The sequence below is a fragment of the Amblyomma maculatum genome, chromosome 11, assembly GCF_055883805.1.
Source record: "Amblyomma maculatum isolate TAMU_Amacu chromosome 11, ASM5588380v1, whole genome shotgun sequence".
Lineage (NCBI taxonomy): Eukaryota > Metazoa > Arthropoda > Arachnida > Ixodida > Ixodidae > Amblyomma > Amblyomma maculatum.
The window spans coordinates 10,350,391-10,375,180 of NC_139354.1; the positions used below are offsets into that span (position 1 = coordinate 10,350,391).

Consider the following 24,790-nt stretch of genomic DNA (forward strand, 5'->3'; position numbering starts at 1 on the left):
TCGACTTTTTAGTGGTCGCACATTATCTGAGTTCAAGGCGCGCCTCGTACAGTTAGTTGAGAAGATTCGATCATTCATCCATTCATTTATTTATTATACTGTCAGCCTATGCAGGCTATTACAGGAGTGAGCAAGGCAGCCCTGATAATTATTTTTGAAAATGTATTGACGTATACTATACCTCATTTCCTTTAAAAACTTTACTTGCTCAAAGGTAGGAAGCCTTGGAATAACAAGTATATACTGCAGTTAATGAATTAACGAGACAAACTTTGCGAACTATTTATACAAACCAGGTCTTCTGAAGCGCTGATTCGGGAACTTTATCACTGAACTCCTTCCTTTCGCTAAATAGGCAAATTTCTTAAACTGTTTTAATACAGCTCGTGGTCAATCTGAAAATGTATCGAAGCTTTTAAATTCTACCTCAGGAGGCTCTGGAAAACTTACGCTAAAAATAGTTCAAGATGAGATAGAACTCAGGGGGGTAGAGCTGGCAGATGTTTTTAATAAATATTTCTGTTCTTTTGCTGACACATCAAGTAAATAAGTTGTTGTTTTTCCCACTGTGGGTGCCCGAAATCCTGTAACAATATTTCAAAGACGGTTACCGCAAATGAAGTCGTAACTAAATTTCTATCAGTGAAAGATTCTAAATACAGGTGCATCAGGTTTGCAGATACATCATGTAAAGATAGCTATCGATATCCTTGCCCCTTGCCGTGCTTGCATATTCAATGTGCCTTTGTTATGCGGAGTCTTCCCGCCCCTTATGCAAACAGCGAATGTCGTCGTAATGTTTAAGAAAGGGAACAAAGATGACACTTGAAATTACCGCCCCGTATCAATCTTGGCATTTTTCCCTAAAGGCCTAGAAAAAGGTATTCTGAAACGACGCTGACCGATATAACCTTGTTAATAATGCTCAATATGATTTCCGTAAAAACATATCGACAAAATTAGCTCTCCATCTTAAAAAAGAATTCATACTGCATTACTTTGAGTTCAAACACACGGTACTCAGATTGTGTCTAGATTTCTCAAAAGCATTCGACCTAGTTAATCATTCTGTGTTGTTTAGACAAAGTATCATTATGGCATCAGAGGTAAAACCTTATTGCTGCTGAATTCTCACGGAGTAAACACGTTGTTTCTTGCGTTCCGAAAGAAACTATTTTGGGCCCCTTCCCTTTGTTCTTTATGGTAACAATATTGTCCTAGTCTATAGCAATGCTAAGTTTATAATGTATGCACATAATATCAGTGTGTTTCTCTCGTGTGTTTTAATCACTGATCTTGCAAGTCAAGCGATTAAATCTATAAATTAAATTATTACTTGGATCGCAAGCAGCGATATATATATATATATATATATATATATATATATATATATATATATATATATATATATATATATATATATATATATATATATATATATATATATATATATATATATATATATACAAATTAACGTCATAACATTAATGTTGTGCTGTTTCACCCCCCCCGCCCCCCTCCATAATTATTTTAGGCACATTTGATATAACTAGATAGTACCAGAATAGAATTTATGCCGTATTATAAAACGCTTGGTGTATACTTTGCAGACAATATTCTGTGGAATGACCATATCATTTACCTAATTAGTAAGCGTTCTAGAGCGGTTGGTGTCATGCGTCGTCGTTGCTTTATTTTTCCAATGTATGTTAACATGCTACTTTATAACCCTTTGTTCTCGTCGATAGTTAACTACGATTATCTCGCATGGGCGACAATCACAGTTGAAAAATTAACCAACTTGACTGTTTTACAAAAACGGGTCGTACACATACGTGTAAAGTTCCATATTTTCATCACACCGCTAGTCTTTTGCAGACGCAAAACATTCCACCAACAGAATTGATATATTACATTAGACAGTTCTATATATCCAAACTTCCCATAATGAAAAACGATGACACCCTGATCGGACTCGCTGAGTTAGAATAAAACAAAACAATGTATAATATCCGAAAAGCAAAGCCTTGGAATGTTCATAAATGCCGTGCCAATTATGGCCAACAAATGATGCAGCACATGTTACCGACACTCTTAAACGAACTTTTCTGCCATGATAATCTTTTTCTGCCATCACTGGCTTTCAAGTAACTTCGCGAAATGTTCGCATTGCAGTTTCTGTTGCTGTAGCCATTATAGCCCACTAGTGTCTCTTCATAGTTTGATTACCTCCTCCCTCCACTCCTCTTGGGTATTTATTTTGTAACATGTACCTAACATGGAGCAGGTGTATGCACTTTTCATATTCTCTAACTTCAGCATAGAATCATTTAATATCATTTTTTTCTCTACCGGCCCACTTTTGTTAACGCAGCTGCTCTGTAAAGAGAAAGTCGGGTCCCCTCAAGCTGTTTATGCAGCTTTTTTCCTGACTTCCTCGCAACTACTGGTTGCAAATAAACTTTCAACTTCGAAAAAGGCCGTCACCAAGAGATGCCCACTTTCCCACTGTCACTTGCTGGCGTTGACACTAAATGAATGAGAGGAATGTATACATCGAAAAGGTTGCCCCTATAAAAGTCTGCGAATTGAGTAGTGCAAGTTAATCGAGCATTGTCGTGCGTTTAATTTATGGAGAGTGAACGATCTGTCTTCTTGTTTATTTTCATACTAATAACTTTCTTCGGATTCGAGCTTTGCTCAAGCAGTGGATAGCAGTCATTAAGCTCGAAGAATGACTACAATTCAAAGTTAGAAATTACACAGCGGTGAGCCATCCGCCTTTATTTCAGGTGTACCAGTTGGTAAAAACTTGCTGCAATAGAAAGCTTTACCCTGTTTGTTTGATTTCGAAAAATAAAAAGCAACGTTTCGGAAGCCATTAAAGCAAACCAGCTCTAGAGGTTCACGCAAGGCTTTGCTAGTCTAACAATAATAAAACAGCTGTTGTATGGTCGTTTTCTCAAAATAAAAGCAAAGTAATAGACGTTTCACAACATGCAGCTGCAGAGGCCTGTTATGAAACGTTTGTTGAGCAAACTCTGTTCTTATAAGTAATACTACAGCGCTTCAAGTGTGTAGAGGTTCAGGAAAGTTATCAGCCACTCTCCCCTGCACACATGAAATTTCAAGAAAAAGGTCTGCAAAGTGCAGAAGGAAAACGACTCCATCATTAATTTTCTAACGGGGGTTTTAGGGGTTTTAAAGGGAGAAGGATATGACCCCGAACCGAAACTGTCAACCCCAAATAACAAACTTCTTTGCATACAGAGGATTTTCAAATTATGAGCCTTTCGCAGCAGAAATGGGCTTTCTCTATTATGACGAGAATGGTTGCAGCGTATTTCGGGCAAACGGTAAAGAAGGAGAAAAAATAGCTGGTGGCAAAACGAGAAAGCTAACAACAAAAAAAAAATGAACTATTCTTTGTACTTATCAGGTTTCTTCTTTGACTTTCTGAACCCGCTCAAGCCAGAGGGGTCTCGCTGTACGATCACTATTATCTCGAATCGGCAAATTATGGCAAAACATGATATGCACTTCGATGTCTATATTGCCATTTTGGGCTCAGAGACGTTGAGAATTTAAGTATGCTTCATAAATTTCCTGCACGATAGACGGCCTGGCTTATTCTGGATGCAACTGGAATCAAGTGTGTGAAATACCATAATCATTTGCTCTCCAGTCAAGTTCGTTTTCTGAACGAAAATCAACAAAAACATATCAGGCTTGAACTTTACCAATTATTTTTTTTTTTTCATTTTAAAACACAGATTTACACGGGCTCAAGTTTAGACAAAAAGGCTACAAATTCTAATGCTGCGGTGATGGCAGAAAAGAAACTGATTCTGCTCAAAAATGGCTTCTCTGTTTTATCAAGGCTGAGAATTGGAGAAACATCCTGCAAATAGGCTTCGTGTCGAATGCTGCACATTGTGCTGAATTCAATCAGTTCTCCTTTTAGATAGCATTATATGCTGTTTAAGCTACATTTGGTGCAAGCAAAAGAAAAAAATTTGAATGATTACTCTAGTATACAGAACAACGCTGACGTGCATTTTTTTAATATTGAAGATTCGTGCCAGGGGCATTATTTATTCCTTCAGCCCACTTTTCTATTCTGTCTTTCCCAGTTGTTTCCTATAATGCTTTGGGCGAAAGCCTTTCTTGCTTCATGAGGGCCGTGAGTAGGAAGTAATACCAAACCCACCGTTATAACATCAAGTTTAAGACGCTCTGATTCCGAACTGGAGTACCCTGTTTCGAAGCTGGCCGCGGCGGCCGTGTATAGGTGGATGCGAAACGCAAAGGCGTCTGAGATAAAGATGTGACATAGAGGGATGTTCTGCGAATTAATTTCTACCACTTTCGATCTTTAATGTGCGCGGATATCGTACAGCAGACCGACGCCTCTCCGTTCCGCCCCCACCGAAGCGCTGTCACCGGTGGTCGGGTTCCAACAGGGGTACTCCGAATCAGTAGCTGGGCACCTTACCCTCTGCGCCCCCGCGGCGGGGATCCGTGTGCACTGCAATGTCAGTGGGTGTTAAAAGATCTCCAGGTGGTCGAAATTAGTCCTAAGCCCTCCACTACCACCCGTCTTTCTTTGTGTTTTCACTTCCAGCTATATAATTTCCCTTACGGCGCAGCTCAGGTGTACTAGAACACTGTGATGACAGTAATGGTCGGGTGACCTTTCTGCAGATTGACTTAGCAAAGGTGTTTGACTGTGCCGCTCACGAAACATTCTTTGAGTGTCGGTTCTGTTATCCGTGAGGGCGTGGCTTTAGCGTACCGGAGCTGCAGGACGAGATTGATCGTAAACAAATGTTTAGGGGCCCCCACCAGCGTATAGCATTCCGTACGCCAGGGCTGTCCCCTCAGCTCGTTTTTATTTTGTATCTATATAAAAACTCTTTGTTTGAAAATACTGAAAAATAACAGCATTCAGGGATTCAAGGTACAAGAAGCCTTAGTAAAGCTGTTAGCGTGTGCAGACGATATCGCTATTTTTACCGATGACGAGAGGGGCATATGCGAAGCTGTGAAATGTGTGCGCGAATTCAGTCACGTCCCCGGTAGTGGAGTTAACTGGTCGAAATGCCTCGGACTTTGGCATGGAAGGTGGCCATCTACGCTTGAACGGTTTGCCTGTGTACCCTGGACGACGACACCAGATATGTACTTGGGAGTTCCGCTTATGGCTAACAGGGACAGTGAACAGTATTGAATAGGGTAGGCTAATGAGATAAAGGACAAAGCTGAAAAGTCAATTTAGTCAATTTAGTCAAACGTCAAGCTAGTCAATTTAGAAGCTAATGTGCAGCAGAGATCCGACACGATTATATATGTACATCCAATTCTTTGCACCTGCCGTGGTGGCTCAGTTGTCAAAATGTCCGACTATTCTACCCGAAGGTGATCGCCTCTGTGTGAGCGGACGTATGCGGGATCGAATCCCGGCTGCGGTGGCCGCTTTTCGATGGAGGCGAAAAGCAAGGTGCTCGTGTGCAGAGCGATGTGAGAGCACTTTAAAGAACTGCAGGTGGTCGAAATTTCCGGAAGCCTCTACTACAGCATCTCTCATAGTTGGTTGGTTCATAGGAAGGGAAAGGCGCAATATCTGTCACACTTGCTCTGTGGACACCTGAACCGCGCCGTAAGGGAAGGGATGAAGGTGGGAGTAAAAGTGGATAGAGCGAAAGGGGGGGGGGGGGGGCGTAGTGGAGGGCTACGGAGTAATTTCGATCACCTGGGGATCTTTAACGTGCGCTGACATCGCACAGCACACGGACGCCACTTCGTTTCGCCTCCATCGAAACGCAGCCGCCGGGCCGGGATTCGTAGCCTGAGTTGCTTTGGCACGCTATGCCCTACAATCCAATTCAATCCATACTCTACTCGAGTGCCGGATTCAAACCCAATTGCTGGCGACTGAGTTTCGTTGGAGGCGAAACAGAGTGACATGCGTGAGCTGTGCAATGTCAGTTCAAGTTCAAGAACCTCCGGTGTTCGAAACCTCGCAGCCCTCCACTACGGCACCTCTTTCTCTCTTTTCAATATCAATCCCACCTTCTTTCTCTCTCTGGCAGTGCGGTTCACATGTCCACAAAAATGTGTGGAGATGCCGAGCCTTTTCTTTCCTGTGAACCAATTATTAAAAGTATAAAAATTGCGGATTGAAAAGGTGGTTCAGCAGCCGAGCAGGCCCACGAAACCATGCAAAACCACTGGAAGAAGCAACGCTACAATAGAAGGCTTCGGCATCCAATAGCTCATATAGACCAACAGATCGAGGCTCACACTTTCGTCTTGACTTCCCAGCAACGGGGCGAAATTTGCGACGACATGCGTGGCCTGCTCGGGCTAGCCCGGAGCTGCCAACTTCTCCGCTGCCTTTTAGCCCAGACCTGTAGCAAAGCATTCCAATAGGACCGCATTTCCCTCGTAGATCATCAGCACCCCGGCTCCGACCAAGATATCCTCGATGAACTTCGTGTCCGGTATATCAGTTCGGAGATGTCGGAGGCTGGGGTAAAAGTATGCTGGTTATGAGGATGGTCGAAAAAAGAATGAAGGAAAATTTATGATCAGTAATAAAGTTAAATTTTGTACATAGTGTTTAATGCTCCCAAGCGATTCAGGCAATGAGTGACGCCGTAGTGGAGGGCACAGGAAATTTCTACCACCTCGGTTTATTGAAACGTACATTGATATGGCACAGACACGGGTGCTTTGTTTTTCGCCTCCATCGAAAAATGGTCACCGCGGCCCGCGGGATTTGATCCCACATCCTGCTACAAAGAAGTCAAGCGCCTTAACCCCTGCACAACCGCGGTATTGCGCTTGGCAATAAAGCGCGTGATATATCCGAACCATGGCACCGAAAAAACACCGACTTGTCGATGTTAGTGCGCAGCCAAGTTTGTTACCACATCATCGAATTCAAGCCTGTGGCACTGGCGTACAGAACGCTACATGTCCAGCTGTTGGCATGCTCTCATAGCGCATTCAGGACACAATTTCGCATGTTTCAAATGTGAACGTTGAAAGTACAAAGTTGAGGATGAACTCTAACGAAGAAGTAATCGTTTGTGATCATCTAAGATCGCCTCCTTTGTGAACAACGCACCAACACAAATGTTTTATTTTCTTTCAGAATAAACGCGTTTCATTTAAGTATGTTTTTGGCGCCGTAATTGTTCCGAATACAACTTTATAATATTATTAATGATGAGGACCACAAAATTCGAAAAGTTCAGAACGGCAGAATTCCGCAATGACTCTTACGCATTGAATGCGAGAAAGGAAAGAAGCGATAAAATATAAGACAGATCATGATACTGCATAGATATTATCGGACAACTGAGCTTGGTTGCTAAGTTGTGTTATGATGCTTTTCCTCTGCTACGTCTTTTTTTGGGTAATCCTCAGCTTCGAAGAGGAAGGAAATTTGCTGAAGGGTTTCACTAAATGCGTTCTTCGCTTGCATATTCTTCGTAGACCCAAACATTATAATGCATAGACAGTGCACTGTCACGACGCCTATTTTTCACTCTTTATATTAATTTATTTTTGAAGGGCGGAGGCGTGAATTAGGCTGCAGCTATGTTCTGGACTCTGTTGCATCTTAGGCCGATCGAGCGGCTATTTTTAGCATCGAGTGGGAAGCAAGGCTGTTGAAGAGTTTCACTGCATGCCTTTTCGAAACAAATTCTTCGTAGAGCTTAGCTTTAAAATCCATAACTGCAGTAACATTTAACAAACTTCCTTTCACTATATATTTTTATTGATTTTCGGAGAACGAGGGTATTAGTTACGCTGCAATTATTTTCTAGACTCCGTTCCATCTTACGCCGAGCGGCTGTTTTTAGCCCGGGACGGGAAGCAAATTTGCCTAAGAGTTCCACCAAATGTCTTTTCGTAGACATATTGTTCGTAGAACCTAGCTTTATAATGCATAAACTATATTCTGCCCGAACACCCCTTTTTACACGTTATTTTCTTTAATTCAGTTTGGAAGTATGGGAGTGTAAGTTATATATGGCAACTATTTTGTAGGCTTCGTTCCGTCTTAAGCCGAGCGCCTATTTTCAGATTTCCTGCGAAATTTTTCTTTCTCAGCCCCTTGCTCGTTAACAAACCTATTGTGAATATGTCCAACGAGGGCACTATTTCTTTGAAAATAACCCCATATTTTGACACCAGCTACCTCTCTCGCCCACTGCGTGTCAATAGCTGCCACTTGGAGAAACGTATTTCGGTTTGCAAGCCATGCGGTATGTTACAAAAACGTTTCAACACAATAGAAACCTGCTCTCCGAATTTATGACAGCCTAAAGATGGCTGGCAGGCCCGCACAACGGTAGCTTATCATTCCTAACCAAAAACAGGCGTTCAGAGCGTTTTTCCCAAAAGGGTCAATGCTTTGAAGTCTGCACGTGCTGCCTATAATTGAAGAATTGCCTTTCAAACGAGGGTATGCATGCCTTCTATTATACGAGCGAATGATTTCCAAACAGCGCTCTTTATTCGAATCCTCGAAAAGAACAAATCTGGAATCCAGACGTTAATAAAATATCTGCAATAAAATCTGTCCCCGTGTGCACAATACCTAAAATGCTTAGCAAGTACACAAATATGTGGGGTTTTTATTTTAATAGACAGCCATTTTCAAACTAAACTTTCTAACTATGTATGAACCGCGAGACACTTTAGGTGGGCTCTGGTGGGATGAAATATCCGTTTTCCAAACATTTCCATGCGTAGCATCAAGATAGGAAAAAGCTTACCCCCAATACTCATTTACGGGCACCGAGCTTCTCGGGCGCGGATATCCGCATACACGAAGCGGACGCTTAAACGTATAACTCATCTTTAAACATAGGCCGTAAAAGTAAAAGTAGTAAAGAAAGACCACACTTTCTCTTGGGATTAAAGTTGTCAATGATCTCTTGTTGCCGAACTAAAACTTTTATTATATGCTCGATCAGCGCCGATTAGCTGCACCCGTCGACACAGTAGTCTCTGCGCGCCCTTGTGAAATTCACAGCTGCCGTAGGCAGCATCAGACATATTTTATTGGTCATCTTCTTGTGGCAAGCGACGTGCGCACCGTTCAAGCCATTATTTCTTCTCTGAATACCGTCGTAAATTTGATGGCGCGTATGAGGTTGCCGAGGTGTAAAAGCAGCGTTGTACTTTTTTTTTTTTTTTGATGTAGAGCAAACGCTACTTTATTTATTAACAGATACTGCAATCGTATTGAGATTATTGCAGAAAGGGCACATATAAAATTGTCTAGTGCATGTAACACATTGTAATAATGGGACAGGTAAGGCAACATTGTAGTCTTGACAGTAACTTGCCGTGGTTGGCATATATCAGAGTAATGAAGCGTTAAAGCATTGAATGGGTATTGTTACGGGGAGTGAAGCCTAAAATGACTGAACCTGCGTACAAATAAGCAGCCACTTCAAAAGCCAATAATAACCCAGTGTTCAGCCAACTCGTTCTAATGTCGGTGATAGGGCCGAGAATACGCACATTTTGTCAAAAAACAAAATTGAGCAACTGCATTTATTTCTCACTCTTTTTCGTCTACCTCAACTTGCGTTTGCCTATTTCAATTATCGGAGAAAGAACATGGAAAACATGATTTATGTAAACATTTTCAGCTCAACCTAAAAGATATGCCACTTAGACATTAAATCATTTTACACAACTCGCGAAAATGTTTTTATTATTTTAGTGTATCAAAACAATGCGTGCTGCACTAAGAAAATCTGGCCTTAGACACAAGCTGGCGGATAGTGTTCCATAAGATTTCTGTACGCTATGTTAACTCCGAAGGATCTAGGCTCGTGAAATCAACGTGCATAATGATTTACAACATTGAGAATTCCTAGACTTACAGCACAGAGCTCTTTTTTTTGAGAAAGCCTTCATAAAGGGATGAAAAATGCAAAATATTAGCTGTCGAGAGCTAAATGCCTCGCTGGAGTTCCTACAATCTAAAGAGGGCGATGATTGAGCTCTGTATCGTGGCATTCAGTTGTTCCTAGTGCTCTGAAGGCGGAATGAACCAAAATATATCGTGTATGCAATCATCGCCCCAAGAACTTTTTTTTTTCCCCTTCAGCAACTGCCTTCCCGGCAAATGTAGAGCTGAGTTGATTGACACTCGTAACTGGTACACGTCACCAAAAAGAAAATGATTCGAGGTCTATGTGGGTGTAGACCCGTAGATCGATTCCAACGACTCCGGGCTCGCGCCGCGTCCTCGCTCAGTGACAGCCATCCACGACGCTTCTTATTTGGCAGGCCGCGCTCCTTTCGTAATTCGTTTCGCGCCAAATTTCTCGCTAAGGGGGAGGAGGAAGCGCCTTAGCGCGAAGTGCTTAGGAGCGCCATTATCGCCGTGACACAAGAACTCCGTTCAAGTGCTCTGCTCTTCCTTTCTGAGGAACGCGCTCTTCCGCTTTCCGCTCCCTTAGATATTTTTCTTTTCTTAGTGCGGTAGTGGTTTGAGAACCCGACAGGATTGGAACGCCACCTGCTGTCGCATCTGCGCAGCACCCACTCAACAGTTTTGCAAATGCTTTTTTTTTCACTCCTAAAAACAGTTCAAAGAAGACCTATACATTCCGAAAGAATGACTCCTCGTATGCCGGGACGAGTTCGCTAGTCATGACAGCCGCGTATACCGAACTTCACTACATCAGGTTTCTCCTGTACAAGTCGACGTCATCGAAGGTAGAGGAGTGCGGCATGAAAGGTTCAGACGAGTGTTTGTGTTTATGCGACTGTCGAACGGCTAAAAAGGCATCCGAAGTACAACAAACAACTCAGTACATAGGCTATTGGCTCCCTGGCATAGATTGAATGATCCGTAGTGAAGCTTGAGTTCCGCGTAACCTGTCAGTCTAAGCGGGCCCGGAAAAAAAAATGATAGCATATTTGCTGCATGCAGCCGCTTGGCAGCTTGCTGCTCATTTTTCTTTAGCAACTATGCCGTACCTATATTGAGCCACGAGCTCAGACTGTCGAGTGAACTTCGCAGAGTGCTGTCGTCAGCGCCATGCTTACTGGAAGGCCTTGGCCGCATGGGCACCAACGACGCTGGCATTTTGGAAGCATTTGGGTTGCTTTGGTCCTCTGTATGGTTGTCAAGCATACTTCGGGCAACAGTCAGAACATCCAGTTTAAGACTTGCTCAGGTCAGTTGACCTTTCATACGTCTTATGCGGCATTGTTCAGAAGTGTTTATTATATGTCGTTTGCCCTTGAGACATGTTGTTGAGTCGTTAGAGAGATTTAGCATTCCGGAAACGTACTAGCGTAGACATAACCGCTTTGCCGAACCCCTACTAGTACTAAGCACCCACCGTGGCCGCGAATTAACGCAGCGTTCCCGAAATGCGTGCCTAGTGGGTGCCCGGTAAAGCGATATACGTCTACGCTCTGCTAAAGGTCTCTTTTATCACCCAGCCTATATCCCGTAAAGTATGAAGGTCTTGTCCCAAAAATTATTTACTTTCATAGCTTCACAACCGCCGCAAGAGCCTGAGCAAAGGGAAAACTTGTGGCCTAGATATTTTTTACCATGGCAGTACTGCGTACTGCAAACATGTAGACAGAAATTTGAACTCTTGTCGCGGTTGCTTCTTGAATATAGCGCTATGCTTCTGTATTTGCGCACTCAAAAACGGACGTAGTGCATGGCTGTTAATGAAGACGAAATGAGAAAACACCTACACCCTAAACACAAATAACCCTATAAAGGAGTAAAAGGTAGTATCATGTCTTGTTACGCACTCGCTATTAGAAGCAGGGCATGCTGCCCAAGCCTGGCATTCATTTGCATTCTTAAAAATGCAAAATAGCTATGGTCGATAAATGAAGTAGAAGCTCTCGCGGTTACAGATATTTACCCCAGATTTCGATCTCCTCTAAATGCCAACTTAAGAATTCTAGTGCCCAGCTTAAATGACTTCTGCGATTGCTAATTGCTGTTGCCAACAGTATAGAATTCTGCAAGTTTAGTGTATGAAAATCTTCCCCGAGGTTTGAAAAGAATACTCTGCTTCTATAGGAAGTGCACTAGTGAACACGTAGCTTCATTTTTACTCCCTTATGGCGGTATTCGTGCTTAGAGTGTAGGAACTGAGTTTGGTGTGCAAGTTAGGAAACCAAAATGGTTCACCATGACCCGGCGGTCTTCGGAAACACGTAAGCCCCCCTGCATGCAAGAACGAAGTAATAAATTAGCGAATAAATGTAGTTCTAGCTCAGCATAGAAGCGCTTTTATAAAGATACGGTCATTACAAAAACTCGCCAACTTTTTTCAGTGTTAATAAAAGCCATGTTTGCATCTGGGAACAACGTAGGGCAACTGAGGTCTTATTCATGGCACGCCAAATCTCTGAAGTAATGAAAAACAAAGTCATCCGTACCACTATGACATACAGACAACCGCGATGACAATATGAACTGCTTTCTTGAGCCCAGAAGCTATTTCTGCAGTTTAAAAACGTTTTGAAAGAAAATTACGTGCTGCGCATGTCACGAGGACGGTGAGCACCTTTCCACTTTCCCGACATCAGCCCAACAGTGCGTATACCACAAACCCAAGAGGCTTCTCCGTTGATCCGTGCAGTACAGTTGCCAATGTATACCAACTATTACAATGCTAATTAAAGTTACGCGCATAGTGCCTGGCAGAACAAGGATCTTGCAAACTTGTCTTCAAAAATGTGCTGAAAACACGAGCAACAACTAGGTTGAAACCACTTGTAGCAAGCACTGAAGATATTATGCACACTCTGCATATAACTGATTTTGCTAGGAAATAAAAATAGAGTATTTGGTCATGCATGAAATAATCCTTTCCATGCGTGTGCACTTTGCAGGAGCCTAGTAAATTCTAATTCTATCCTTCATATCCTCAAGTTAGCCGAAAAGGTGCCTAAAGAAAGTAAAATACCAATACTGAGCATAACGGTCTGACCGCTCATTGTTAGAGTTCACGTTTTGATTGCCTGGGGGCAATAAAAGATATTATACCTTGAAGAAAACTTCTCAGGCGAACGCACACTATTTCTTCTAAAGGAATCACTAAAGAGTTGAGAACCGATATTGTAGTATAGCACTTTTTTTAATGATGTTCCTAGTTGCTTTATATCTTGGTCCCCCCGTATTACGCCAAGACTGCCTTGCAATATTGTAAATCAGTGAACACAACTAAAAGCCACAAAGTCGAGCTCTTCGAGCCTTGTGCAGCCGGCTAAGAAAGGCGGCAAGCGAACGATGTCTTTACCTTTAGGAAACTGAAATGCTCCTGAAATATTTTATGCATCTAAGTGAGCGCTGGGTGCGTTAATCCATCCACCTTCGTATAGCTTCAGTAATTAGCCATTCTTAGGGTCGTCTTCATTATTTTTCCAGACCACCCCAATGCGAAGGATGTGGAAGTGAAAAGTGCCGTCGCTCGCGACCTGGAAGTGGGCAAGACGTTCAGTGTCGACGTGACCGTAGTATTCCACAAGGAGATTAACTCAGACCCAAAGCTCAATCTATCCATATTCACGTCGAACCACATCAAGCTGCCGTGCGCCTTCAACATTGGCTCCTGGTATGAGGACGCTGCATGACGGCGCGTACCTGTAGTTTCTGCAGATGCACGCAAATTTATTCATGGCAATGGGAACGAAAAACAATTAAGGCCATAAATGGATACCATGCAGCTCGAAATATTATGACCCCCCAAAATAAAAAATCTACAGAACCGCGTCAAAAATACTAACAAGCTTCTTTTAGAATGTGAGGCTTTTCAGTATATCTTTATACCCATTTTTCTAGCTCTCTATAGTTTTCGTGTCGTACTTTTCTGCCATCTGCTGTTCTCTAGTACTTTTTTTACTTTAGCAAAGGTAAACTCTAATGTAACTACGGAAATTTATACGGTCACAACCGGCTCACTGTCAAAAGTGTCACCGGAATTCTGTTGTGCCAACAGAAAATTTTCTGTAGGGCGCTACTTTAACTTTGTTTATGCGTTGTGTACTTTGCAAAATGTATAAATCAACCTTAAGTAGCGCCCTCTGGACGCAAAGAAATTACGTTTTACAGCAGAGTCGCTTTCTACGAAATTTTGACGCATGACGCAGATGCGTTAGCATGAAAACTGATTGCTGGGCTAGTTGATGCATAGTCACATAAAGGAAAGGTTAATAGCGCAAAAAGACACACACAAATACTTTAACAGCGCCGGTCCAGTGTGTCTATTTGTGCCTATTTGTGAGTGTCTTTTTGCGCTATTAACCTTTCCTTTATGCGTTATCATTACTGGATCCGCCTCCGAAGATAGGGCAGACTGAAAAAATTCCCCTCGAGTGCACAAATCAGTATTTCAGTACACTAGAACAGCGTCACGCTCTCAAATATCGCATAATCTCAGCAGGTGATGTCTGCACATGTTTCTATGAGATTCGAAGGCTGTCCAGTCCTATTGTTAGAGGAGCGATTTTATTGCAGATGCGATATCATAAAAAAGACCCATGTTCTCTCCGAAAAAAATTAAACCGCGATGTTTTCACTTATGGCGCAGACAGTTTAGCCAGTTTTTAATGATTCATGTAAAAACGGCGCACATAAAATACGAAAAAAAAAAACACAGAGAACAACACAGACAAGAGCGCTTCGTCCTGTTCTCTTCGTATTTTCGTGTTTTAGGTGCACCTTTTTACATTGATAACACCATGTATTCATGTCAATTAGTAAGGAGTACTTCAGGAGCTGGTAAGGTCGATAAAGTAAATTATCGAAAATCCGCGAATTAAATATTTCTTGTACAAAAACACCGGTAGGAAAGCAATAAATCTCAGTCGAGGGCTGTTTTCTCACACAAATCCAGTTGCAGAAAGCAAGAAGCAAACACAATGCTCATAAGCGCCGTACCTTAATACAAATGATACATGCTCTAATTTCATTCATAAATAATACCAAAAAATATTCATAAGCGCCAGCAGATAATGGGAGACAAATGTAACAGACTTGTGCAATGCAAGCATTATACTTTAAAAAAGAGAAACTGGGGTGTACAACGGATCAGGGCGGCTTCTACAAAACTCAAGCTAAGATAGCTAAGGGTAGTTCAACATACACATCTAATCCTGAAACGTCAAGCATAATCTGTGATATAAAACTAACTCAATAAACGAGCAGCCTTGCAAATAAGTTTATATCCAATCTACGTTCACTCAATATTCCGCCACCTCTTGACTGCTAAAATCAGCAAAGAAACCCCGAACACAGCCAGAGGCAATGCAGGCGCAACATATATCTACTTTTTCGGACCTTGGTAAGCAGTACCCGCATTTTAATGCTTGTTAGAGACACGCAAGGGCCACTGACAGAGTCACTTGCAGGGTAGTATATCTAAGACGCTTCATTCTGCCAAGACTCGACCGCATGTTAAAAATTAAAAGCGCGAATTCCCCTCCTCTTTGAATCAGGGTGCCTGATTATAACATCTGGCAGCGATAGAACTGCAGCGCACAATGAGGAACGCAGCCCAATTTGCAGCAATGGACTGCAGGGTGCCTCTGTTCACTGCATGCACATTACACTTGTGTTCCTTCAGTCGGCAACGCTTGTGCGGCGACAGTCATTAAGCACGCATTGTTGGTGTTGTACTGGCAGTAGCCACTTGCAGTGGCTAGTCTTCGATAGCCTGGGGGACGCTGCTATGCGCTCGCGGAAGCTAGCAGCAGCTTGGGTGCGGTGGTGGTGGTGGTACAAACTTTATTTATGAGTCGACAAGGTGAAGCACTAGGTCTGGGCCGACTCTTGATCACGGCAGGTGGCCGGCAGGTGGTGCCTGACGGCGACCTTTCCCGCCCAGTCGACCAGCCTTTTTTGGCTAGCCGGGTCCGAGCTGGAGACCGCGACCTCCCATCCCTCGTGGTCCGTTAAGCCCCATTGGGCCGGAGGTTGAAATTCTCTACAGATAAACATGATGTGCTCGAATGTAGCCCTCGGGGCCCCGCAGAGGGAGCATTCGGGTTGATATTGTGTCGGGTGGAATAGGGCGAGTAGTGCTGGTGAGAGGAACGTGCGAGCCTGGAGTTGTCTCCATGTGACCTGTTCTAATTTAGTAAGTGAGTGATGAGGTGGAGGATAGTACATTCTTTGGGCGCGGTAGTGGAGCGTAATCTCGTTGTATGTGAGTAATCTGTCCCTGGCACTGCCTGGGTCCACGATACCCGCCGCTCGGTTGACGTGTGCGGCTAGTGCTGCGCAGTTAGGCTTATGCCGGGCTTGAATAAAGACCGTGTTCGTTAACAGCTCTCGGGCTTCGTCGGCTACACCAACGTTTTCTGTTGGGGAAATTCGCCTTCCTGCACTTATCCGAACCGCTTGGTGCGGAATCACTGGGCCGCTTGGGAGCCCTCACTCACTCGACTCCAAGGACACATCTGGCAAAGGAGCGCCGTCGCAGCGCGTACTCTCTCCGCCTGCCGGTGCAGGTGACGTCACTGCTGCTGTACACAGTTGCGCATGCGCTTCAGCGCCGCCACCTCTCACACAGGAGCGAGGTGGATGTGCGCCATTTTCCTGTCTGCCTAACAACTCGCTGTTGTCGTTCCTCTCTACCAGGGTGGCATTCACCGTGTTGTTGTTATTATCACCAGCTGTTCTTCTTCCTCGAGCCTTTGGATGTAACGACGGGATGGTCACAGTGAATATGAGCGTTTAAACGCTTTCGCCAAAAGCTGCCGGTGGCGGCGTCCATAGAACGAAAATCACGAGCATGCATCTGGCAGGCGGTAGTTGGCAGGTGACATGGCCAGACACTGACTTGGCAGGATGTATGATGTCACCAAGCCACATGACATGGTGAGAGCTGCCAATTCTTTTATTTGAGATGGGAGGGCTAGGTTGGAATTGAATCCACAAGAACTCTGTGACCTTGTGTAAATCGGACGAAGGCAAGTCCACTTGTCGAAACGTTGGCTCATCTGCGAACTGAGGCGTACCCCATTTATCCTTCTTTAGTTCTTCTTCATACCGTGCAAACCATCTTCTTCCTTTCGTTCTAACTGGATTCACGCTACTTCTAGTCATATAGGCACTTTATTGCGGCTTGGTAAAAGCGGGACTTTATATTTACGACATTCCTTTGACAGGCGGTTATCGGCAAGTCAAATGGCCGGGTGCTATGTGATCAGTGGGTTGCGTGATGTAAAGAGGCTAGATGGCATGTGTCGATTTGAAAGGATCTGTCAACTCGGGCAGCTCCTTTCATACAGAAAGTGCAGATGGGAATCGAACGCACTGGTATCCTTGCCACCCCCTCACTGCCTGAAGCAACGCGCAACCTCGAAAATTCATGAGAATACACCTTGGAGCCAGTACATTAGGCATAACCATGACGCGCAGTCATATTCATGGCTTTTGGCTCATGGTCTTGTGCAACGCAGCGTCACTTAGCACTTTGCGAAGTATAGTAATGTAAGCTGTAGAAGTTGTACCTCCGCATTTTCACATGTAAGTGCGACTTTCCGCCTCTGCGGAATTTCAATTTCATTATTGTCGAGTTATATGCATGACAAAGTATACATACGTACGTACATACATACATACATACATACATACATACATACATACATACATACATACATACATACATACATACATACATACATACATACATACATACATACATACATACATACATACATACATACATACATACATACATACATACATACATACATACATACATACATACATACATACATACATACATACATACATACATACATACATACATACATACATACATACATACATACATACATACATACATACATACATACATACATACATACATACATACATACATACATACATACATACATACATACATACATACATACATACATACATACATACATACAAAAGGTTTATTTTGCCATGAGGGAGTGAAAGGAAGCCGAGGGAAAACCCTGTATGATTAAACTAAGAGCACATTGCAGAAAATGAGACGGGTAATAGCTATTTATGAGCCATTACCTTTAAGACTGGGCCTCATACAAGGCCTGATTCAATGAGCTTGCTGGTGTTCTAGCTTTCCAAACTCTTATAGCATGCATTCGTATTACGAAAGCCGGCACGCCAGTGCACTGCACCGCGGCGCCAGACTTTATATCCCGCCGATATCGACCGCGATAGGATGATATATAGCGTGTAAGGGATAGTCACAAAAACATATGGTGGGCCTCAATCTAACTCCATGGCATTAATCGACAAAGTTTTCGAAAACTTCGGTATGAATTCGATATGTTCCGAATAATTTTAAACGTGTACTACTTAATTCTTCCGGTGAATCGAATACAAGAGTGCTCAATGAGCTATTAGATATTTTCTAAAACTTGACCCTCACTAGTAAATTTGCCTGAGCCTTACCGCTTTGTGCAGTCCGAGAGGCCATGTATGAGCATCATAAACACTTCCACACAAATTGACTACCGAATGGCAATGAACTCTTTTTTTCCCGCGAACACTGGTCGTTGCAGGTTAGCATAGCAACGTCGACGTAGGCCTTGTTTTGTGAAAGGTCGTTCATGAAAAATACCGTAGCGAGCTTTACTCGAACTTCACGTAAATGATTTAAACATATTCGAAAAGTCCATAACACGTCCAATTCGACTCGGATAATTTTCAAATTACACTATTTGATTCGTTACAATTATCTAATACGAGGATATTCGGCCCACAGTTCGAAAATTTTGAACATTCGTACGTCCCTGCTGTGTTTCCTTCAGTCAATAAAGCTTTCCATTTGTGCTGCCATGAGCTCTTTTCCCGTTACACTAAATGAATGATGCATGCTCACGAACCTTACCTAATATCACTGGCTTATAGAAACGAAATGAAAATAAAACATTCATTTAGAGTTAACGAAAGACAGTGTAATTCTCTCGACAAGTGGTCCCTTTCTTTCAACACTCAGGAGGCCAGCAAAGCGCATCATATGAAGAGAAGAGTAGAGTACCGCTGTGTGTCTTCAAATTAAGAACATTCGTTATGGTTTTTCACATGCGTGAAGTTTGAGAGGAGAAAAGCCAGGAGTGGAGGTGTCACCCGTGACTCACTCAACGCTGACAGAAGAGTACACCGTGTAGCCGTTTCTTTGTAACACTCGCTCTGTCAACAATGCTTGACAAACCACATGTTGTATTGTGTTATCGGTTTGCAGAGCAAAGCACCTCGTGAGGCATCGCGGAAAAAAAAAAAAACGTCGAAAACGAAGTGCTTTTGGCTCGCATAACGCAACGTTTGAAGCATTTCTAAACAAAACACGGTAGCTGGAAACAAGCAGAGTGGCTGGAATGTTTGAACAGCGGCGCTTGACCCGACCTTCTGGTCGGCGAACTCTTTTCGTTGTTGCTGAGGCAACTCAGACGAAACTTAAAAAATGAGGTCTTTTCCGCAAGAACAAACTTTTACAGATCTGGGGCACTTGGCATGAATGAACTACGTTGCGTGGCCAGCTGTCCTCAAGGCAAGTAAGGGTTCACAGAAAAAGTTTCATACAAAGATTCTCATATGCAAAAAAAAAGGCAGTTGCACAACTTTGTTTGAATAACACAATCCAGTTGCGTTTTCTACACCGATACTCTTTTGCACTTTTTTAAAATTTAGTCTTGAAACTGCTCCTGTCCCTGTTGCCACGGGCGTTCTTGGGGAAAGTAATTTATATTTCAGCATTCAGTCGCTATTCTTTGTCGCTGTCCACTTAAATATTTACAGAGAAAAAGTATCTGTTACAGATGCCGAACGCGGAAAAAGGACTGAGACCGACGTACCAACTATTTTGCATCAAAAGCCAAATGTTTACTTTAAAGTAATTAATATTCTACATCCTTATTCCAGGTACACTCTATGTAGTGGTAAGCGCCCCATTGAGGTACTCCGAGTTATCCCTATTTACTACAAGAAAGTCTTCAACGTGCACGAGAGTCTAAGGGCCCGACTGGTCTTACTTTTTTGTTACTACTAAGTAGAAGGCACTATGGGGGGGATGATAGAGTCAAGCCATCACGGAAGTTTCACTGCTGGATCCAGCTGGCTTTCCTTGTTGTTTTTTTTTCGTTCATTCATTCTTTCATTCATTTTCTTTTTCTTTCTTTTTGTCTTCCTCTCTCTCTCTCTCTTTCTTTCTTTCCTTCTTACTTCATTTCTTCCTGTCTTTTCTACTCGGTAACTTTTGCTTTCTTCCCGCCTTTTTTTCTTACACTTTTTGCGTACTTTCCTTCCATTCTTTCTTATCTTCATTCACTTTTTCCTCCTTTATTATTTTCTCCCATCTTTCTCTCTACCACAGTATGTACAAGATGTGCAACGGCGTCTCGCCAATGGAGAAATTTCTGTCCGGTTCTTGGGACAGCAAATGCCCCATCGCGGCCAAGGAGTACAAGAAAACCTCGGGTTTGTACATACCACCGATTGCAAGAGTAGCCATCGGGGTGAGTGCTTTTATTAGTTTACGGATGGTTTTCTGCCAAGATATATGACATGGGCCATCAATGGCATTGTAGTGGGTGGCTACGAATATTCCTTAATATGCACTGACATTTCAGACCACCTGGGCACCTTTTACACATTTCCTCAGTCTAAATTCGGACCCTACAGTCCACGGATTCTACTTCCGAGAGTTCTAACTAAACAGAACTTAATGTCAGAGACAGTAGGCCAACGCTATGTATTGTGATCACGTGCTGCTGCTTCACTCTTCACTGCCTGTTGAAGCCGATGCGATTAAGCTGTTAAGTGTGAAGCTCGCCCTCCGCAATGCCGACATTCTCCAAGCGAATCTACCCTTTAGAAACATGTACATGTAAGACCGACACATGCAGTGACAGCGTCATGTGGAGGCAGTGTCATTCAAAAGGCTAATCACTGTTGATTTGAGTGCTTTATCACCTGGCTGGCTTCTTTATATCAACTACCCTACCTCTCGCCGCTCAAACCACTTTCATGTTTCCCTGTGCTAATTATGTATCCAACTTAATACGCGTCATAATACTTTGTTTGGATACCCCTACAACCAAGAATCGAGGAAAGCTACGCAGGAAAAACATGTTCTTGCGCGTTCAGGGTAGCAACCCGACTTTAATGCGAAATCCTATGCTTCTTAACTCAAACAAGCCGACATCAGCTCTAAAGTAAGAAAAATATACATGCAATCAGTACGAAGATCAGTCTGAATAATATACACCTGAAAAAAAAAAAAACTCCTGTGACGCTCAAGGCCTTATAAGAGACAGCATTCAACAAGGGTAGATGGGGGAAACCTCAGTTCGCAGGTCGAGCCAACGTTTCGACAAGTCCACTTGTCTTCGTCTGGACAGAGCGATCATCACTGGCAGGTGTTTAAATACGCTTTTGCTTCCAAAGAAAAGCTGGAGAGGGAATGGGTCCGTGAGAAGAAAGTAGGTCAAGGAGTTTAATAATAATAATAATAATAATAATAATAATAATAATAATAATAATAATAATAATAATAATAATAATAATAATAATAATAATAATAATAATAATAATAATAATAATAAATGTTTCTCTAATATTTTTTATTATTATCATTACTTTTTTCATTCCTTGACCTACTTTCTTCTCACCCACCCACCCCTCCACATCTTTTCTTCTTGGGAAGCAAAAGCGCATTTAAACCCTTGCCAGTGATGATCGCTATGCCCAGACGAAGACAAGTCCACTTGTCGAAACATTGGCTCGACCTGCGAGCTGAGGCTTTTTCCCACTCTACCCTTGTCCAGTGCTCTTTCATACCGTGTTATCCATCTTTTTCCTCTCGTTCTACCTGGATCCTCAAGATTTTAGTAATTTTCCTGTTCTGAATTAACAATTGTGTAATGAAAGAATGTTTGTGTTTATTCGCACTAACTGGGGCCATGAGACTGGGAGTTTATAAGATCCTCTCTATTCTCATTTTCAGGATGGACGCCTGCATTTTCGGGGTGAATTGATCAATGGAGGCAAGGTAGTCGCCTGCCAAGAATTCGACGTAGCCGTGAAAGTGTAGCTTTTATTTTCTCGGGCCGCACGGTTTGGACTGGCTGACGATATTTCACGGCGTTGGATTATCGAACGGAAGCCTTCACCGCTTGAAGTTTTTGAGCCGGGTTGCTAAAAATATTCGCCGTCATAATAAATGTATGCCTGATCTGTCAGCATGCGAAATTCGCCGTTGTAAAATAAAACAATAAAATGTCCGCTAATATTTTTTGAGACTGCTGCCCTTCCAAAAGGTCAGGCCTGTCCATCATCCTCCGGCTGTCTTTACACCTCTGAATGAAAACAGATGTAGGTTTTCTGCTGCGTTCTAGGACGTTGCCATGGTGATAGTCCTCAGGAAACTTTAGGTCAGTAGGCGACGTGTTGAAGCATATACGCTATTTTCTCGGTAAGAGTTGTGCTTGAAATGCTTACCGCTGAAATTAGATTGCCCTAATGTACCGTCAAATTGCCACTAAGTTTAAAATAAGCGCAGATTTTATCACCAAACACGAATTTCTGTATCAAAACTGTCTGCCCAATCAGTTCACGCTGAAAGCTCAAAGCGTGCTTTACTGATCGCAACCAAAGAGAGCCCCCGCTGAGGTGTAATAATGCTTATGACTCTCGGCTACCGAGCCGGGACTCCCGGATCAAACGCCATTCACGGCGGTTACGTTTTACTGTGGGCGAAACGTAAGGCGTTCACGTATTGTGCGATGTCAGCGCACGTTAAAAAATCGCTAGCAGTCTGAATTATCTTCAGTCTTTTATTACGGGTCCCTCCTAGCCACTGTTGCTTCAGATGTTAAGCCCCATAAACAAATCCAAACAGTCGAATAAAAAAGTGTCCTTGAGATATATTTCACCTACCAAAATGAACAGAGTGCGTTGGTAATGGGCAATAATCCCTCCACCTTCAATAATCAGTTTTTACTCATTTATCACCCAAGCGAATGTGCACGTAAACGAGTGAAAACACAACAAATCGTCGCAATTTCGTTGTATACAGGCGGTATCCAATATTTGTTTTGTAGCAACTCAAACGCTTCATGTGAGGTATATTGCGGGGCTAGTTGGTGGTGGTTGTCAAGCATTGTCAAGTTTTGTGTATCTCTCGTCCTGTTGTCCTCGTCTGCCAGCGCTGCGACACCATAATACTTAATGTGATCATTGTAGCATTGCGCCGCAATGAGAGCGCTGGTCAGCTTTTCAACCTCCTTCACTTACGGTAGTAGTAATGACCTTTACTGTTAAAATGGATGAGGTGTGAGTTTTTTCCTTACATAGCAAAATTTGTTCCTAAAATAAATTTACCTGTGATAAATAAAAGTAATTTAACTTCGTTGCAAAATTTTACGAGCTAGAATATTATTTTCAGTTAGAAATACCTGGAAAATACCCAAACTATACTGGCACTGCATTTAGCCTATTACGTTATGGACAACCGCAGGGGTGTAGCCGAAAGTACAGGCATGTTAGTGACTCCATTTCAGATGAACGATATTTTTCTAAGTTTAAGGAAACATGCGCTGTTTTTTTTTTATTTGGTATATTGCAGCTATTATTTCATTGGGCATGTAGGTGCAATTGTATCCTTCTGAAACTGCTTCAAATATATTAGGAAAATGTACCCTCTCACTTAGTTATTGTTCATTTGATACGACAAGCAATGATTGTCTCGTAGTTACCACTTTGCTGGTGCGTCTGGTTCAAATCTTTGTTACAGTAATTCTCACAACTGATTGTTATCTCGGTGTCTAGCTTTCCGGCTGTCACGCGACGCGTTGCTGCGTCATCCGAGCTTGTTCGGGCCGTGTGACAAGAAGCGAAAAGACTGGCAAATGATGCTGATGCATTCATTGGGTGTACACCATTCGGCGCTGCTGAATGATATTCGTAATGCTGTTGCCAAGATCATAGGCTCTACGAAGAAGGCCGTCTTCCTGTCAAGAATCGATATGTGATGAACATCATCTCACCGTTACAATTTCTCCAAGGACGCTTCCGGTACCTGGCCAAAAGGTGGACAGTTTACGCGCATCATTCCCTTGCAGTATGCTGACATTTCATAAATGCAGAAATTATAAACAGATCGCGGTGATCCGCAACTGTCAAAATGTCAGCACTTCTTGCCCTTCGTACTGGGTTTTGAAAGCACGCACCTAAACCTCCATGTGGTGTTTTACGTCTCGTGTTTTCCTAGAGGGCAAATAATAGTGAGAAATGTTGAAACATGTAGAGAGTGCAGAAACAGCCTTGCGTGAAATATATTTAAGATCATGTACATGTGCGATTTATTTCTGAAACAATCTTATTTTTGTTGACAACATTGAAGTTTATCCTTCTCCTCATATATAAGGCTGATGTTTGGTAGACAGCACAGTCTACCCGGCCTTTAGTGTGTGCCATACCAAACGCTGGGTTCAGACGGCGCCTAAAAATGGCACACCTTGAGCAAGTCACTTTGTTATGTGTTATGGGACTGTAGGAGTTTGAAGCTTTAAATTATAATAAAAAAAAAGACTGGAATGAAATAAACTTGGATTCATACAACCGCTACAAATTTTAGGCGGCCCGCAAACACGGCTCAGTCGTTCAGGAAGCGTTCGTAGTACCAATGAATTGCTGTCGTTGGCGACGAGCTGTGTTCGAAGATTCCTGTAGCATGACTTTCTTCGTCGGAAGTGATTGTTGCGAATTTCT

At 42.7% G+C, this 24,790-nt stretch overlaps 1 protein-coding gene across 1 annotated transcript; it reads left to right on the forward strand.

Moving 5' to 3' along the window:
• The first annotated feature begins 11,161 nt into the window (after window positions 1-11,161).
• LOC146172842 (uncharacterized) lies at window positions 11,162-22,200 on the forward strand. The gene is made up of 4 exons (XM_084584410.1): window positions 11,162-11,219; window positions 13,448-13,634; window positions 20,394-20,535; window positions 22,026-22,200. The coding sequence occupies exons 1-4, from the start codon at window positions 11,162-11,164 to the stop codon at window positions 22,110-22,112; spliced, it is 474 nt and encodes a 157-aa protein (XP_084440536.1). The 3' UTR covers window positions 22,113-22,200.
• The last annotated feature ends 2,590 nt before the right edge of the window (window positions 22,201-24,790 follow it).

Excerpts from the sequence above, each read along its gene's own strand:
- LOC146172842 (XM_084584410.1), top strand. The coding sequence starts at position 11,162 with ATGGTTGTCAAGCATACTTCGGGCAACAGTCAGAACATCCAGTTTAAG. Across the intron at positions 11,220-13,447 it reads CCAGTTTAAGACTTGCTCAG|ACCACCCCAATGCGAAGGAT; the intron begins GTCAGTTGACCT and ends TTATTTTTCCAG. Across the intron at positions 20,536-22,025 it reads TTGCAAGAGTAGCCATCGGG|GATGGACGCCTGCATTTTCG; the intron begins GTGAGTGCTTTT and ends TCTCATTTTCAG.